This window comes from Lepidochelys kempii, chromosome 1 (assembly GCF_965140265.1).
Source record: "Lepidochelys kempii isolate rLepKem1 chromosome 1, rLepKem1.hap2, whole genome shotgun sequence".
NCBI classification, from domain to species: domain Eukaryota; kingdom Metazoa; phylum Chordata; order Testudines; family Cheloniidae; genus Lepidochelys; species Lepidochelys kempii.
The window spans coordinates 154584730-154603411 of record NC_133256.1 but is presented as its reverse complement, the minus strand read 5'-3'; the positions used below and the strand labels follow the sequence as shown (position 1 = coordinate 154603411).

General features: G+C 39.6%; 1 protein-coding gene across 10 annotated transcripts in view; it reads right to left on the bottom strand.

Annotated features, from left to right (window-relative positions):
• The window catches only part of KDM6A (lysine demethylase 6A), a 280386-nt gene that overhangs the window by 25101 nt on the left and 236603 nt on the right, over window positions 1-18682 (bottom strand). For 7 of the 10 annotated variants that reach the window (XM_073359011.1, XM_073358944.1, XM_073358964.1 and 4 more), the window contains 6 exons: window positions 12176-12305; window positions 10644-10749; window positions 9597-9802; window positions 8034-8192; window positions 7222-7286; window positions 7068-7142 (listed from right to left, as the gene is read on the bottom strand). In XM_073359011.1, the coding sequence (XP_073215112.1) occupies window positions 7068-7142; window positions 7222-7286; window positions 8034-8192; window positions 9597-9802; window positions 10644-10749; window positions 12176-12305 (741 nt within the window). The remainder of the gene's footprint in view (window positions 1-7067; window positions 7143-7221; window positions 7287-8033; window positions 8193-9596; window positions 9803-10643; window positions 10750-12175; window positions 12306-18682) is intronic. The other 3 variants (XM_073359031.1, XM_073358982.1, XM_073358991.1) reach the window with 1 other exon arrangement.

Below are 18682 nucleotides of genomic sequence, written 5' to 3'. Positions count from 1 at the left end.
GAATAAAGATGTGGGGACCCATTTAGCAGGAGGCTGGGGCTTTCAGGAGCTGCAAGGGGAGATCTCACCAACAGCAAGACAAAATCATCAATCCTAAACTGGGGGACTGCAGAACAAAGTCCCTGCAGTCTGAGGACTGCAGACTGAGACAGTGAGGGGTTCTGACCATCTGGAAAGTGGGGTCATCAGACACAAGTTGCAGACAGAACTTGACCAGCATGTCTACAGTGCAATTAGACACTTATGGCTGGCCTGTGCCAGCTGACTTGGGCTCGTAGGGCTTGTGCTAAGGTGCTTTTTAATTTCGGTGTAGATATTCGGGCTCAGGCTGTAGCCTGAGCTCTGGCACCCTCCCACCTCGCAGGGTCCTAGAGCCGGGGCTCCAGCCCAAGTCCAAATGTCTACACCTACAGTGAAACAGCCTCTTACCCCAAACCCCATGAGCCAGCATCAGCTGGCACAGGCCACCTGTGGGTTTTTAATTGCAGGCTAGCCTTACCCTATGACTCATTCAGCAGAGAACAGAGGCCTTCAGGCTCAAACACTGGGGACCTCAAACCAATGGGAGGCAGGCAGGCAACCAATCAGAGGGAGACCAGAGCTTTTGGGTTCAAGTCAGAGAGGGAACCCAAAGAGCAGACCTGTTAGAGAGATATGCAGCCTAGCCAGACACTGGATCAATGGGGAATGTCTAGAGACAGGAGAGCATTGCTTAGATTTTTGATAACTACTCTATGTTTTTCATAATTTCCCCATTCTACCTCTTAGCCTCACTCATGGGAAATATCTGTCTTTAAATATCAAATTTTCTTATATTATCCAGGTTCCTCTTAACTGCAGGGAGGGATCATGGCCTGGGACACTGGTGTATTTCTGCCTGGCAAGTAGGCACTGTGTACATTTTTCAAGCCTTGTTTGTAGACAGAAGGAAGAGAAAACGGTTAGATATGAGAAAAATTGAGATGAAAGAGACAACAAAAAGGACGGGGAGTCAAAAAGTTAGAGGAAGATAGGGAGATCTCCATTCTAACCTCTTTGGGACAGAGATTTGTATTATTCTATTTATAAAATGCTACGTATATTTTGTGATATAACAACAACAAAGGAGAGAGTGGGATGAAGAGAGCTCTTGCTGGTTGTCAATTTTATTTTTGAAATAAAAGTGACCAATAACTTGGGTAGAGAAGTTTACAGTAGGGCAGACTGATTTAAATTGAAGTGATTTAAACCTTGTGTTGCATTTGTAGAGCCCTGCAAATCTGCGGGTATCCGCTTTATATCCACAGATGTGGATATCCGCAGACCATTTTTGCGATTGCAGATTGGATGCAGATACAAATTTTGTATCTGTGCAGGGCTCTATGCATTTCTACTTTTCATCTATTTTCCTAATAGAGGTTGATTCTCAGTGGTTGGTATATTTGGTACTTCTTTTTGCTAACCAGGAGGATACATCATATCTATGCATATTTATTTAAGCAGTTATACTGCTTAACATTCACTTACTCAGATTTTTAATTTTATGTTCAATGTCATTCACCATTTTCTATTTATTAGATTAAATTTTACACATGATATTCCCTAAACTCCATTAGGATGGATACTGGTTAGTTAGTTAAATTAAAATGCACAAAAAAGTATTTTTAAATATTATTAGTTACATGTAAATACTGTAAATGTTCTGGATACACAAAAAACAAAAGTCAGGTTATCAAAATCATGTTTTGCATTTAAAACTAACCGATTTATTAAACAAAGGAAGTATTATCTGTAGTTAGGAAACTGAACTATTTGTTTCGGGTCACCATGTCCTTCAAGATTTTAGAACTAGCAGATCTCATCCTCTTAGACCTTAGGGTTTTTTAGGCCTCGATTAGAAAAGAAAAAAAACCAAGCTTTCCTTCTTTGTTTAATGACAAGCTTGTTCAAAGTTAACTGAACTAGTTGAATAAACTCAAACTAAGAATATATTTTCTGCATTTACAGAAGTGGCTACTGCAGCACAAAGCTGGTTTAACTTCATCAAACTCTAATTCCAGGTGCTTGGCCAGTGAATTCAACCAGTTCAGTTCCTTGACTTTCTTTAAAACTTTGGCAGCAAACACATATTGCTTGAATTTTTTTATGTAAATTAATATTATTTTAACAGATTACAGTAAATTTATTCCTTAACATAGGCTGTCAATTTCAAATTTGATTTTAAATAGGTTTCTTTTTTAAAAGAAAAATGTATTCAATTTAAACAAAATTGATTTTTACTGGTTTGTAGAGAAAGTGGGGGGGTAGGAAGAGGATTTATGAGAAGATTGCATGAATCAGCACATAAAGAATGTCACACATAGGTACAGAATGGAATAATGGTCAGACTAATTTAAAAATGGAATGAAAGACCTAAAATAGTATATTATAGAGAGAGATTTTAATTTAAAATCCCATAAAAAGCAACTTAATTTGGTTTACAACATTCAGGTTTTATAGTATTGGAGAGTTTCTGCCTGAATTTCAGCCTTAGCTCACCTCTAACAGGAAATAAAACCTAACCTGGACAGACCAGCCTTTAGTGCATTTAGAGTCCTCAATCTCTTCCATCAGCCCAACCACTGTTCTACCTGTCCATGCACAGTTCCTTCTCCCATCTTTTTTATATGCATATTTTGTTTTAGCCATTAAATACAATTTCCCATTTCAGCTAGAGAAACACTCATTAAAGAAGACTAAAATGAAGAACAAGCTAGTATTGGGCAGTTCCTCATTCAAGTCAACGGACAGCTGCAGTGCTATGCACTGTTCGCTGTTCATAGATCAAGAGGAAATCCAGAATTGCAAAAGGACTTCTTTCCTCTTCTATGGAAAGAATGCCCAGTCTCATTTTGCAATGAGGATAAAAAGAAGAAAGAAACTAGTTCTGCAGAATACATTCAGGAATTCAAAAGAAAAAAAAATCAGAAAGAAGTAGTGTAAAAGACCAAGTGAACAGAACAACAGATTGTTAGTGGCAAACTGAGTCAAGAGCAGAAGGTTAAATTAAGATATTACTGAAAGGAAACACTAGAAGAATCAGACAAGCTGTCTGTATCAAATCTGAAGCCACTCTGGACAAGAGTTGGGGACTTAGCTGAGAGACAAAAGAGTCAAGCATTCATTCAGGGAACATTCATAGGGGAGAGCATGACACAAAGACAGTATCATAGACAAACCTTGTGGGATTAACATAAACCTTACTGAATTAGTTTTAATACCTTTGGGGTCCATGGGTTAAAATGTAGTTGTGTATGTATTGTTGTAGAATTGTATGCAACTCCTTCAGAAGGAGGGGGAAGCTAATGCAATTCCTTTGCTTATCAGCCCTTTGAAGCCATGCCCTGCAGAGGCTGGCATATACTAGTTCAAACTGGATTCTCCAGGGAAGAACAGACAAAAAGATTTTTGGATAAACAGCCTGGTTTTAAACAGACTCAGGGCCTTCTTCCTGATCCAGCAGATGGCCAGGAACCTTGATCCACAGAGCGCTCCAATCCTTACGGAAGGGTTGGAAGGACTATACCTGCTGAGGCACCATAAGACTCTGTGCTTGTTCTGAACCGAAGCACAAGGAAACCCCTCAAATGGGGTACTGAAGGACTGCTCCTGCCAGAGCCCACATTAGGGTTGGCGTGATTTCTGTTCAGCTTAGTAGCATGTGTGTAGGTTCTTTTATTTTTTAACGTTTTCTCTCTAGTGCTTTTACTTTAAGAATAAAATTGGCTTGCAGAAAAATTGCTGTGTGGCAACTATGAGTCACACTGTTAACCGTCTCTGAAGAGCAAGTAAGCAGGCCTGCTTGGACACAACTGGGAACACCACAGCGAAGGCAGAGGAAACTGTTCAGAGTGGGGATACCCTGGTTAGAAGAGAATGAGATGTGTCTCTCTGTGCAAGAGAAGTGACAGTTAGGGAAGCTGGAAGCCTGAGAGTGGGTGCCTTTGTTCTATCATAGAGAGGGAATACAGGTGCAGTTGCCCTGAACTGTGACAGAGAGAACTAGAGGGTCTATACTTAATGGTTACCTGGAGAAAAAAGGATATAGGACAACCCAAACTGAACAGCCTTCAAAGAGGAAAAAGAGCAAGAAGATAAGCCCAACACCATTGCTATAGTCTACACATCCAAGATGCAGGATCTAAATGTGAGGCTACCGAAGGTGAGAACAGCGACAGATGCTAACTGATCAGAAAAAATCTACCTTTTAGAGCAGGGGTGACAAACTTTTTGGCCCGAGGGCCACAACAGGGTGGGGAAATTGCATGCAGGGCCACGAATGCACGGCTGGGGCAGGAGGCTGAGGTGTGTGGGGGGTGTGGAGTGTATGAGGGGGTTCAGGGCAGGAGGTTAGGGTGCAGGAGGGATGCAGCAGAGGGCTCAGGGCACAGGGTTGGGGTGCAGGAGGGCGTTGGAGTGTGGCAGGGGGCTCGGGACAGGGGTTTGGGGTGCAGGAAGGGTTCAGGGTGCGGGCTCCGGCCCGGCACCGCTTACCTGGAGTGGCTTCTGGGTAGCAGCGGCACACAATGGGGCCAGGGCAGGCTCCCTGCCTGCCTGCCCTGGCCCTGCGCCACTCTGGGAAGTGGCCGGCACCAAGCCCCTGCAGCCCCTGGGGGAGGGGGGGCAGAGGGCTCCACGCACTGCTCTTGCCTGTGGGTACCTCCCCAGTTCCTGGCCAATAGGAGCTTCGGGGGAGGTACCCCAGGCAAAGGCAGCGCACTGAGCCCTCTGCCCCGCCCCCCAGGGCCGCAGGGATGTGGTGCCCACTGCTTCTGGGAGCAGCGCGGGGCCCGTGGCACCACGGGGGTTGCAATCCTGTGGGCCAGATCCAAAGCACTGAGGGGCCAAACCCAGCCCGCAGGCCGTAGTTTGCCCACTCCTGTTTAAGAGTATGAAAAGATAGAGGCATCGGAAGAGGCAAGCCTTGGATCAGGATTTCTTGGAGAGAAGCAATTCTGGTGGGAGTAGGATGGAGGAATGAAGAAAAGGTGGTGTACAGGAGATTAAATAGGGATGCAAGAGTAGAGCCCAATGGGTGAACATTAAGCTTATGAGAGAAAATGGGAGGATATGATGAAGAGCATGAAGGGTGGATACATCACACACAAACCTATGTTTAAAAAACATTAAGGTTGCAAAATCAAGCTCTCAGAAGTTAGGAAATGTTGAACGACACAGAGTCCTGTGGAAATAACAGTATGTGATCATGATATACTGTCTTTGTACATACGCACAGACGGACCATGTTTGCTAACTTATGAGTTCATGACCCTGCAATCTAAATAATGTTCTTTTAATATGTTTTGTGCATGTAGTTTTCTAGGTTTATAAAAAAGCATATACAAAAAACAGAAACAAATATGGCACTGTACATATATCATATGGCACTGTACTGACACTCATGTGGTTAATCAGTATGGTTGGAACTTTTAGATCCTCTATACAGACCTCTGCCACTTGGGCAACAGTACGTTATCCTCTGTTGGGGGATGAGATACTTTACCAATGGGTTTCACAGATATTTGCTGGCAGCAGAGGAATGGTGAGACTCAGGGATCTCGGGTTCTATTCCGAGCTCTGGAGAGGAGTATGCTTTGGTGCACGCAGAATCTTTTGCCCATTTCCCCAAAGTTTGACTCCTCCTATCCTGTTCACTCCACCCTGCACTGTCTCAGTCTAGCCTCTTCTATACCTCTGGTTCCTTGTCCCAGTCCTAGGGCAGGCACTAAAAAAACTACGGGGCTAAGTTGACCTAAGTTATACAACTCCAGCTATGTGAATAACGTAGCTGGAGTCAACATATGTTAGGGCAACTTATTTCAGTGTCTACATCGTGCTGGGTCGACGGGAGAAACTCTCCCATTGACTTACCTTATGCTTCTCATTCTAATGGAGTACCGGAGTCAACGGGAGAGCGATCGGTGGTCGATTTAGTGGGTCTTCACTAGACCCGCTAAATCGACCCCCAGTAGATCGATCACCACATGTCGATCCCCCGGTAAGTGGAGACAAGCCCCCAGTCTCCAATCCTCAAGAATTCTCATTTCGTCCCAGTCCCCTTTCCCAGCGAATACTAGTCTCTCTCTCTAGGCTCACTAGCTGAGTACCAATCAGCATTATACTAAAAGACAATGGAAGCAAATTACATTATTTTCTCTTGAAATGTGTGCATAGTCTCTTAAAATACAAGCCTCCCATCGGAACTCTTTGCTAAGAAAGGAGAGTTAGGAGAGAAGATGAAGTCTTTTGGAAGTGCATTTTTAAAGTCTTAATCCATACTGTGTGAAATCCTTGGGAACAAACAAGATGAGAGAACAACAGACTGGTGTTTACTTTTATACACAGAATGACACAGACTAGGAGATATGTAAAGGGATGTTTTGTATGGGAAGGGTGTGTGCTGGTGCTATACACGCGGTTTGTCTTCTAAGCTTTATTTTCCTCTCAATTATGCTACTAAGAAGCCTCAAGGCCTTATGATAAAATCCTAACTTTCCTTCAAGCTCTCTCTATGAACAACATGCAGCTCAACCTTTAAAAACACTTTCAGTCTCACATCATGAATTTGTTTCTGTTTGTTGTAGAACTTTTGCAACTGGCATCTACTTGCCTCAAAACACCAAGAATTTAACTGTATAAGTTAATTATACAGTTTAGGGGTTGGGAACGAATAAATAGTTAGTTCAGGGGTTGGGAATTCTAACACTTTGCAAAGATGTGTGTTTCCAGTATGGCAATGTGGTGTTGCTGCTGTGTTATCAGAAAAACATGCATTTCTTTTAAACTGCCCAAACAACTGTTATGTAGCCAATGATAAGATAAGCAACTCTAAGATTAACTGGGACCCAAATCCAAATACATATCAGACAATGATAGGGATATAGTATGTATAGTTTTATTAAACAGCAACAACAAAAAGTAAAATGAGCTACAGGAACCTAAATGTGAGGAAATAAAATAGGAAACTCTCTAGATAAATAATAAAGGTGGGCATGCTGGCTCAACTTTGTTTATAACTATAAAAAATGACAAATTACATGGAGACTCACTTTTTGTCGTCTGACAGATCAATGTTGGTCCCAAATTTGATTGTTTTGAAAGGTCCTCTTCTTCTCCTACCAGAGCTGTAAAAATTATGAAAACATATGAAGTATATCCTTTGGAAAAGAAACTATAGAAGTATACTATTTATACCTAACTCACTTATCAGAAGATGTGGATTCATTATCTGAGTGGTCCTTGTGGTGACTCTTTTTCTCATTTTCCTCCTGCAAAACAAAAACGTGACATTTCCTATCACTTTATCATATAGTATTAATAGATTTAATCTCAAACCAAATAAAATATGAAAACCTTTGCATCTATAATTTTTATATGGACAATTTTTAGAGATGGTCCAGAGGTTGCTTTGAAGATTAGAGGAAACTGGGGATAAGAATGAGATAGGAATAGTGTTTTTGTTGACTTCCATAAAAGAGGAAAAGGAACATTGTGTCATGAACGTCATTTTAACATGTACATTTTACATTTCTTTGCTACTAGTAACTTGTTAAGAGAGAAAAAAAAATCTAATTTGAAAATACTGCAGTCATCTATGCAATTTTTTTCATGCAAAAGTTAATGACAATAGAGGCTTTCCAGCTGACCTCTTGTAACATGCCAGTTCATATGCATTATCAAACATTAGCTGCTCTGGAAGCCTATATGCATTCTTTTCCTTCTATTTCTTAAAGTTTTGATACAGCTACACTATGACAAACTTAAGAGTTGAGAACGTTAACAGATTAGCTCTATATTTTAAAATTTATTGAAAGCAAATTATGCACACACTTTTACATTCACTCCCCTTCTTCCCTACTGACAGAAATATTAGTTTGGCCCAGCACCCCATCTCAAATACTTTGCATATTTCTAGATTCTTTCTCTGACAATAACCAGGGCTCCAGCCACACACCTCCCCAACCCCACTCTCTGGGTAAGATTCTGCCCCATCCTCTGACCCCTTTCTAGCTTACCTTATGGCCCTGAGAACCAGTGGGGCTTAAGGCTTCTGGCAGCCCCCACCTTCCAACAGCGTTGGAATGATCTGGAAGAATACAATCCTCGCTCACTTCCCCAAACAGCAGCCGGAAATCTTCAGTGGATATCCCATTTCCCCAATCACCATTGCAGATCTAGAAAAATCCCATTTGTGTCCCTGATCAGCCCAATCCAGGTGCCATCAAAATCCCCCAATGTACCCCCTCCAGAATGTCCTTGATTCCTTCGCCTGCTTCTCTCACAGCCCATGATTAATCCTCTCCACTTTCTTGTAACTACAAATCCAGACTTGGATCTCCTACCACATATTACTGCTTCTAAATCATCAGTGCTAGAACTAGGGATGCTATCGTACCCCCTGGTTTGAAGTAGTTTCCATCATATACAGCATTTACAGTTTAGTTCAATAGCTCTCAGCACTCCCACTATACAAACTGTTCCAACACCCTGGTCTAATCGGCTCACAAAGTTCTTGTTTCTCCTGTCAGCAGTGCAAGTTCTAACTTAGAAGTTCTCCTGTCCTTGTCACCTCACCCAGCCCACCACCACTTCCCTTGTGGTTAAAGTGAAAATACCAGCCCTCGACCCTCTGTTACTGCTGCTTCCCAACCTCTTCTAAGTTAGAGCTGGTCAGAAATACCTTGCACTCTTTGCTCTATTTAGCTTAGTATTTTCATGTATCTAGGATCACATCTGTGTGGAGCTTTCAGGAGTTCCCAAGTTAATTCCAAGGATGTACTCACCACTAGAATTTGGGGCCACAAAAACTAGAAAACTTTTTTTTTTTTAAAATATTAGATAATGTTAGCAAAAAACGTATTTAAAAAAACATGAACACTTCACTTTATGTATTGAAACAATGTTTTTATAAAAAGAAAATATTAATTTTAGAACCTGAGGCATTCCCAAATATATGGGCAATTACATAATTATAAACACAGAATGCCATTACATAATATCAGATACGGAAAGCATTAACAGACATATTTCTGAAACTATAACATTATTTCTACTGTATCAAACACTTGAGTTGAAGGAAAACAGTGCGTGTGGGCTTCTAAAAAGCAGCACATAAACATTACATCACCATACTCTGAATAAAGAAATTTTATTTCTAAGTACTTTTCAGTTGGAAATTGAGAAATAGTCTGTAAAAATACTATTTGTAAAGTTTTTTTTAAAGTTTTAAATGCATTTTTAAAGTTCTCAACAACTTTTAAATCTGAATTTACATACTACTATATATCAGTTTAAGTTAGTTTTAAATGTATGTAAAAGTGATAACTAATAGTCTTACACTGAAGAAACTAAAGGTGTTTGTGCGGAACACTTTATAGTCTATTTGCCCATCCATTCACAGGGAATTTATGTGTTTAGCTGTGCCTTTAGCATTAATGGGAATCCCCTTCTTCCCAATATCAACTGATGGAAAAGACTCCTTAAAACATGATATGATTTTTTTTTTTGGAAGTTGTTACTGAGGACAAGTTGGTTGCAGAATTACTGTGTTCTTTATAAAACAGTTAAGATGTACTTACCCTTAATGACTCCTGGAATGAGGAGGCCTGGTACTGTGCATATTTAGCTATTGTAGTATGAGATCTACTGCTTTCGCAACGCCAGATTTTCTTTGTTCCAGTGGGGTCCCAGTTTTCATCTGCTGGTTGAAGTAATTGTGTCCTCACTTCTACTATGTGTTCATTATTTGCTTCTACTAATGTTTTAGTAGAGAAGAGTCCTAGATCTAAAGAACATTAATACAGTTCATAAATAATAGTGCAGTATAATGAAAAGGTTAAATTATACATTGGGAAGGTAGAGATTAATATATTTAAAAGAAACTAAAGGTATATACCGAAGCACAACATTTGATATTTTACCTGAAAAGGAAATGTGTAATTTCTCAGCTTTAATAAACAAAACTCAGTTTATTTAGGTTTCACATTAAATATTTTCATGTAGTAAAAAGCCTTCCCCACACAGGATTGTAAAAGCCCAAAAGAGACTACACTGCCTAAAAATGTCCTTCTCAGAAAAGGACATATGTATTATTAGATTAAGTAAATATTTACTAGCAGATATGACTAAATCTACTATTTCTGAAAACATGTATTTCGGACAAATCCTGGGCTCTACAAAAAATACTTCTAATAAATAATAAGCATACTGAAGAAGTACAAAAATTTTAATCCATAAATCTCAAAATGCTTTACCAATACAGGTGAATTATCCTCCTCCATTTTACAGATGGGAAAACTAAGGCAGAAAACAGTGTGGGCAAAGAGTTTCAAAGATAGAAGCCTCATGTTAGGTTTTGAAACAGATGGTTAGGCACCTGCTTGACTAAAGTCAATGGGAGCTTCTGGATGCGAAGTTCTTTTAAAGTACCACAGAAATACTGCTTAGTTTGCAGACTACATATTACTCCAATTCCTTGTTATGCAAACATGAATATATTAAGGAAATAAAACTGACTTTTGTGAACACTTCAAAGATTTCCCCAAACTTCCCTACATACATATACATTCCTTTAGAAAGAAAAAAGTCTACCCTGTGCTTTGTTTTTTTGTATAAAACAAACTTACCTAATTTAAGAGCTCCAGCAAGGCCACGTATTACAGTAACAGGATTGTTTGGATTTGTACAAAATTGATGTAAAGGTGGAAAGAAAGCATCACGTTTATTTTCCAACTGTGAATAACAAAGGATTATTAGGTCTCAGGGGAAGTCAGACTTTTCATTAGTAAAATAACAAATAATAAAACAGGAGGAGGTCAGGAATGCTATCCATTTTCATGCACTCCAGTGAATTAGCAGTTATATCACACAATATTTTCTCATTAAATACTGATTTCACTCCTTTTGAAATTACTTATTATAATTTACTCCCTTGTAGAAATTCTGTCCAGACTGCTTTGGTGCAAGGCTTTTCTAAGCTCAATTTTGTTGCAGTTTATTTCTGTATTTGACAACAGATCCAAAAATCTAGTAACATGTATTCTCTACAGCATCCCTTCAGTATTTTTACCTCAGCAGAGCTCCTAATTTAATTTCTTGTTCCTCCCCAAAGAACATATATATTACAGAAATTAGTTATTTTAATAATTAAGAGTCACAGAATTATTTTTGTCCTCTACTGTACAATCTCCAAATCTACCAAATTTTTTTTTAGAATAAGACAATACTGTTTGTTAGACTATTTTCAAAAGTTATAAGATAATCCTTTAGATAATGTTAAAAGGAAACTGCCTAACTAAAACAGAAATGTCATTTACATTGTCTCTACCATTAAGTAGAACAATTGATTTTAGTCAGTTTTTAAAAAAAATGTTTAATTACTACATTGTTAGTTACATCTAATTTTGCTCTTGTTGCCAATCTTTCAACATTTTGCCTCTAGGGGTCAGTATAGGTCATGTCTCCAGAGCAAATGTTAATTTCACTGTGTGGATAGAAACTATGGAGATGCTGTATGAGTCTAAGTTACTCCTCCATGACCAAGGAACTTTACACAAAATTTGGGACATTGCTCAATTCTGATGTCAGAATATACTGCCATACCAGAAAGTAGGCATGAGTAAGGGAAATCTCTCATGAAAGCTTTTGACACCTCAGGTTCTTCCTTATATTAACTTTTTGCTATAATATTGTTATTGCAAATTTAATTGATTTTCTTTGCTGTATTTTGATATGGACAGGAGAATTCCATTTAGTTATCTGCTCATATAAACATTTGTGTAATCCTATGGAAATGCATCTTAAAATATTTTATAAATCCATTTGAATTATTACTGAGAGTTGTGTCTCAAACTGTCTGACTTTTTAAATCAGTACTTGAAGTACTAAAAATGTAAAAAGCACTCCTAATGTGTTTTCGTTTCAATTTAGCAATCACACTGGAATTCTCAGTTTGAATCACTTACAGTGTTTTTCTTTGTAAATATATCACAAGATTCTCTTTGGGGTCAAAATTCTGCCTTTTCACATGTTTGCACCCCTGTAGTAAAATTTAGCTCTGAATAAGATACTTTGTTTCAATACATATCTAAATTAAAAAGCTAAGTATATAGTTACAAAAGCCCTAACCTTTTATTCCTACCAGTCGGATGATACTTACATAAATACTAGGTGTAGGTGGATTCAACTTGTCCTTTGGCAAGGGAGGGTATGGTGGAGGTGGTGGTCGTGGAGGTGGACATTTATCCAATAAAATGCTACTGTTAGATAAGCCATTTTTACCCAGATTCCTAAAAAGGAAAGAGAGCTGTCTGTGTGAACATTTGATTAAAAAAATTACAAGTATATTTACTGAATATGTGCTAGTTACACATTGTGCACAACAGAAAATATTAATGATGTACAAGGGTAAACCATAATTATGGGCTAAGTGGAACCTCCAGGACATATCATAGATTCATAGATATTTAGGTCAGAAGGGACCATTATGATCATCTAGTCTGACCTCCTGCACAATGCAGGCCACAGAATTTCACCCACCACTCCTATCATATCTTAATCAAGGATTCTCATTTAGTAAGATGACACTATTTTAAATTATTCCCACTATTTCCCTCTCCCCACATTTACAAAAACACCACCATTAGTTAAAAATATAACTAATCTCAAAAGAAAGAAAATAATCTAAATTATAATTTAACACAGCAAATAGTTTTTAACTTGAAGTACAGTAGAACCTTATTAATTGGCACTGACTACCAGGTGATCCATTCATAGCAGTGAGGAACAAAAAATACTTTTCAGATCAAGTCTATCTGGTAATAGTGGACATAGCATTATTAAATTGGTAATACACAGAAACTCTCACAGAATTTCATACAAAAGGCTGTTACGTCACAAACTGCAAATTTGCAATCACCGAGTAAGAACACATATGATTAAAAAACTACCATGCAGTAATGTACTTCATTCATTTATTTTGACAAGTTTAATTTAATACTTGTACTTCACTGTCTACTAGCATATACATATTGTAGAATAATTTGTTAAAGTCACTCTGCAGCACTCAACTTCTAAATCTTTCTTGTGAAGCACAGTAAGACTAAATTATTATGCTTGAACATTACTGAAGTGAGAATTAACGAAGATATACTGCGGTTTTTTTTGGTCTAGGAGTGGGACTATACAGTTACTCTTAAGTACAAAATTAATAATCTTTCCCCCCCCCCCAAACAAATGACATTTTATATGCATATAAAAATATGGGGCTTATGTGGCACAGTATCCTCTTAAATCCTTTACTCTTATCTAACCTACAAGGATAAATGTACAAAACATGATTTATTTTAAAAGAAGAGTGTGATGCCAAGAGGACTTGAGATATTGAAATAGTCTCGATATCTAATAGACATGGCCCTATTTCAGACTAAAAATAGTCACAAAATCTTTCCCAACAAATGATCAATACAAACAACCCTCTGTCACACACACTATCATTCAAAACAAGAGTACAGATAAGAACTCTGAGAAAGGGCATCATCAAAATTCATCATGTTGTATTCTAACTCTGGTGTATGAAAAGTTACACGTGTAGCTCATCATAAGCGGTAAGGGTATGTGATGAAATGTTAGTGAATACCAGTCCGTCAGTGCACTGCATGTATTTTACTTGCTAAACTAATATGATACTAGATCAGTTTCTGACGTAGTAAATTCAGAAGTTAATTGGAATGACTGCACAACAGTGGAATCAAACCCAAACAAAATGACCCTGCGCTGATTCAATGCAGTGTTTGAAATTTTCTATTCTTAAGGAGAAGAAACTCAAAATTATTACTCCCACAGCTACTATAATTTTGCTTCCCATAGCACATATAGTTCTGCAGTTGGTATTATTGCATATTATTATTTGTGATGTGATATATCACCTAGGAGCTCAGTCAGGAACCAGGACCCCACTGCGCTAAGTGCCATACAAACACAGAAGAAAAAGACAGTCCCTGCCTCAAAGAGCTTACATACGGTACAAATTTTAATGCCTTAATGTATCATGTTCACTTTGCCTATTATAGTTGCTGCACAAGGCCCTGACTGGGCACAGCACTTAAGCATGTGCTTAAATGTGTTGCTCAATCAGGGCTTAAAATATCAAACAATGTTGCAGTTGTACTTCACTGTTGCATAGTGAAATATACCCACCAAGTTACACTTATAGCTGGGTGGTAGCTGAACTGGACATCTGTCACGCAAGAGGTGACTAGGGTGGGAAGGGGTTATGCAGCCAGAAGATGGGTTGGACTATTGTTAGTGTAGGGTGACCAGATGTTCCGATTTTATAGGGACAGTCCGGTTTTTGGGTCTTTTTCTTATATAGGCTCCTACTACCCCCCATCCCCTGTTCCAATTTATCATATTTGCTGTCTGGTCACCCTAGGTTAGTGGGATGTCCACACACATCAATTTACAATCTTTTGATCACAAATTGACAGGTGCCTGCTTTAGGATTGCAATCCCAAGCATATAACGTGCCCTTCAGAGCTGGTGACATGCTAAACTGGACACTTTCTTGGTACCAAACACATGTTCTATTTCAAAGGTTCTCAAATGTCACTGCACCGCGACCCCCTTCTGACAACAAAAATTATTACACGATCCCAGGAGGGGGCCAAAGCTGAAACTTGAGCCCTGCTGCCCCGGATGGGCGGCCAAAGCCAAAGGGCTTCAGCCCTGGGTAGGTGAAACGTAGCCTGCGCCCTGCCACCCAAGGCCGAAGCCACTCTTGGGCTCTGGTCCCGGGCCCCAGCAAGTCTAATGCCAGTCCTGGCAATCCCATTAAAACAGGATCCTGACTCACTTCGGGGTCCTGACGAACTGAGAACCGCTGATCTATCTGTAAGCAAGATAGATCTTGAATGCTCAAGATTAAAATTGAGCAGTCTTAAAAAACCCACAGGTGTACATTCTATTTCACTGTGCAATGCCCCAATACACTCATATGCAAACTGAAGAGACATTAAAAGTTCAGTATAAATGAAGGAACATTTTGTTATTTCTAATCACCTGTCTTCAAACACCTGAAATAAATTTGGTCTTTGTTGTACGTTAAGTCAATGGCAAGTTTTAATAAATTATTTTAATTATACGAACACTTTGTACCATGTGATTTTTTCCCTAAATTATGAAAATACCTTCTTCATATCTGGACATTAAAAATAGATGAATAGATTTTCTTCAAACCTTACAAAATAGAAAATCACTCATTTGTTTGAGCAGAGAACAAACATTAGAAATTTCTATGGGAACAAAGAAATCAGGGAATGAACAAACAGTTCATCATGTTTAGTATTCTGTGTCTAACAGTAGTAAATGCCATATGCTTCAGAGGAAAGTGCAGTAAACCTCACAACTACTCAACAACCTGTTTATAAGGAATTTTCTTCCTAACCCCACAGATATTTCCTGAGACATTATATCCCTTAATAAAAAAACCCCTATAATTGTGGATGGTGCCATTATGCAAATACATTTCTAATCCTTTTAAAAATCCTAATAAGCTCTTGACCTCAATAACATAAGGTGGCTGAGAGTTTCACAGGTTTCTTATACATTGTGTAAAAGTAGCATTTCATTTTTTAAATCAGTGTTAAATGCATCTTTCAATCTCACTAGGTATCACCTTGTTCTTGTGTAACCTGAGTTATTATTTCACATACCTATATCATGTTGCCACTTATTCCCCTGTCCAAACTTAACAGTTCTCTTTTCAATCTCTCCTCAGATGAAACTTTTCACGCCTCTTTTTTTTTTTTGCGCCCATCTCTGGACTCCTAGCTTTGCTATACTTCTTTGAGAGCCAAACTGAACCTTTAGACCAGGTGAGGGCATATTATCATTATGCAAGGATATAACATTTTCCATCCCATTCTTTACACCTCTGTAGTGGTGCCCCTTATGTCCTTCCATGCCTCAGTTTCCCTGCTGGTTGATAGTCTACCTTCTCAGTGATTGGGTTGTTCAGCCCTCAAGCCAAACCAAAAACTTTTCCCCTTCCAGGTTACACAAAGTCCAAATGAAAGGAGAGTCCAAATACAAAACCTTCACCTAGTCCCTCTCACTAGGCCACAGCTGTCCCCCAAAGGGTCTGTCTGAACTTTCCCCCTGGGTGCAAGATTACCAAATTAGTTTTTCACTCCTTGACCGCAGGGATCCTTTATTCTTTAGTTGGCAGAGCCACCCTCTCTTACGGAATACACCACCTGCAGATGGCACTACTGAGGCAGAGGAACTCATGCCCTCTATCTACCACAGGCTCCAACTTAGCGGCCCTAAACAATGAAGTAACTGTCCACTCCAGCCTCAACTCCTCTCTTTCACTCTTCCTCCTAAAGCTACTTCCTATATTTGCTTGTCAGCCAACTTTCTCTTTATCTCTTTTCTGGTCTTTCCCACACCAAACCTGAGAGAGTTGCATTAGGCCAGACAGGCCCAATCAGCCAATTAAGCAGCCAATAGGGGTGATTTAGGCTGTGTAGAGAGTGCTAGTTAGAAGAAAGCTCACCTGTGAGGGAACAGGCAGGGCTTCTCTAAAGCCAGCAGGCTGGCAACAGTGTGAGCAGGGAGGAAACCTGCAGTCTCTCTCTCTCTCATTCTCTGAGGCAAGGGAAAAGGAAGGGGTGATAGGAACCCCTGAGGAAAGGGATATTATGCTAAGAGGAAAGGTTTACCTAGTAGGTCAAGAGATAGAGGTCTGAGTAGGAAGGGCGGAGAATGAACAGCTTGGAGAAGCATGGTAGGAAGTAGTCCACGTGTGAAAGCAGTAACGTAGATGTTACTGCAGACCTTACTTGATTGCTGTAAGACCCTGGACTGGAACTCAGAATAGAATGTAGGCCTGGGTTCCCATACCATCTGCTGTACAGTGTTATTGCTAGGGGCAGTCAGTAGAAAGATTGATGGAATCACTGCACGAGTGACATAATCAGGGCAGGGGGCCTGAGGATGGCCTGACAATGCTAGTGCAAAAGGACTTTGAAAAGACTCCGCAGGATGGGTAATCACTGTGGGACCTGACCAGAGGACTGAATTACAAAGCAGTCATGCTGCAACTCCGTAAACAAGAGGAGAATTGCAGAAGGCAGAGGAGAAGAAAGGAGGCACTGAGCTAGGTGAAGCCAAATTGCCAGAAGAAGGCACCACGCAGCAGTGCATAGAGCATACCCTGACAGTCTCCTTCTCAATGGAAGTCTCACCAAAGGTAGCTGCACTCTCTAGGCCCCTCCCTCTCTTTCTTACCATAGGAAGACCCTCAACATGTCTGCCACTTGCCTCTTCCTTGATCTCTTTCCACACTCAGCAAAATAAAATAAATAAAAAAAATAATCCCAGTCTCTTCCCCAGCATGCATTACTGTCAAGTCTACCAGATTTTCCTTGTCCTGGCCAAAATAGGGACTAGGTCTCTAACTTCCCTTAAAGGGACAGAAAGAACTTTTAACATCTTCCTTCCTTCTTTTTGGACCTCTCTGCGCTAGGAGTGGATGTTTTCTTTCATAATTAAGTCCAAAGCTGACAGTGACGAGTTACAAAAGGTCTCACAAAACTGGGTGACGGCACAACAAAATGGCTGATGAAATTCAGTGTTGCTCAGTGCAACTATACGTACAAAATAATGGGGTCTAAATTAGCTGTTACCACTCAAAAAAAGAACTTGGGAGTCATCATGGATAGTTCTCTAAAAACATCTGCTTAATGAGCAGCAACAGCCAAAACAGTGAATGGAATGTTAGAAACAATTAAGAAAGGGGCAGATAACACAGAAAATATCATAATGCCACTATATAAATCCATGGTACACCCACATCTTGAATACTGAATGCAGTTCTGGTCACCTCATCACAAAAATGATATATCCAAACTGGAAAAGGTACAGAGAAGGGTAACCAACATGATTAGGGGTACGAAACAGCTTCCATATGAGGGGAGACTAAAAAAAATAGACTGCTCAACTTAGACAAGAGATAACTAAGGGGAATTATGATAGAGGTCTATAAAATTATGACTGGTGTGAAAAAAGTGAATAGGGACATGTTATTTATCCCTTCACATAACACAAGAACCACTGGTCACCCTGTGAAATTAACAGGCAGCAGGTTTAACAAACAAAAGGAAGTACTTCTTCAAACAACACACAACCTGTCGAACTCATTGGCAGTGGCTGTTGTGAAGCCCAGAAGTATAAGTGGATTAAAAAAAGAAAAATTCATGGAGGATAGGTCCATCAAAATGGCTATTAGCCAAGATGGCCAGGGAGGCAACCCCATGCTCCGGGTGGCCCTGAACGACTGACTGCCAGAAATTGGGACTCAACGACGGGATGGATCATTTGATAGTTTCCCTGTTCTGTTCATTACCTCTCAAACATCTGCCACTGGCCACTGTTGAAAGACAGGATACTGGGCTAGATGGACCATTGATGAGTATTCTTATGTTCAGCCTTCTGCAGTGACCCTGAGTGTTTCTGCTAAATGGTTAGATTACATTTTGAACTCAAATGTGTATGAGTTCAGATTAATCTTTCCAATGTACATTACCTTAATTTCTCTACACTGAATTTCAGCTACCATTAAGTTGTCCAATCATTCTGCTTTGTTAGGTCCCTCTGTAATTCT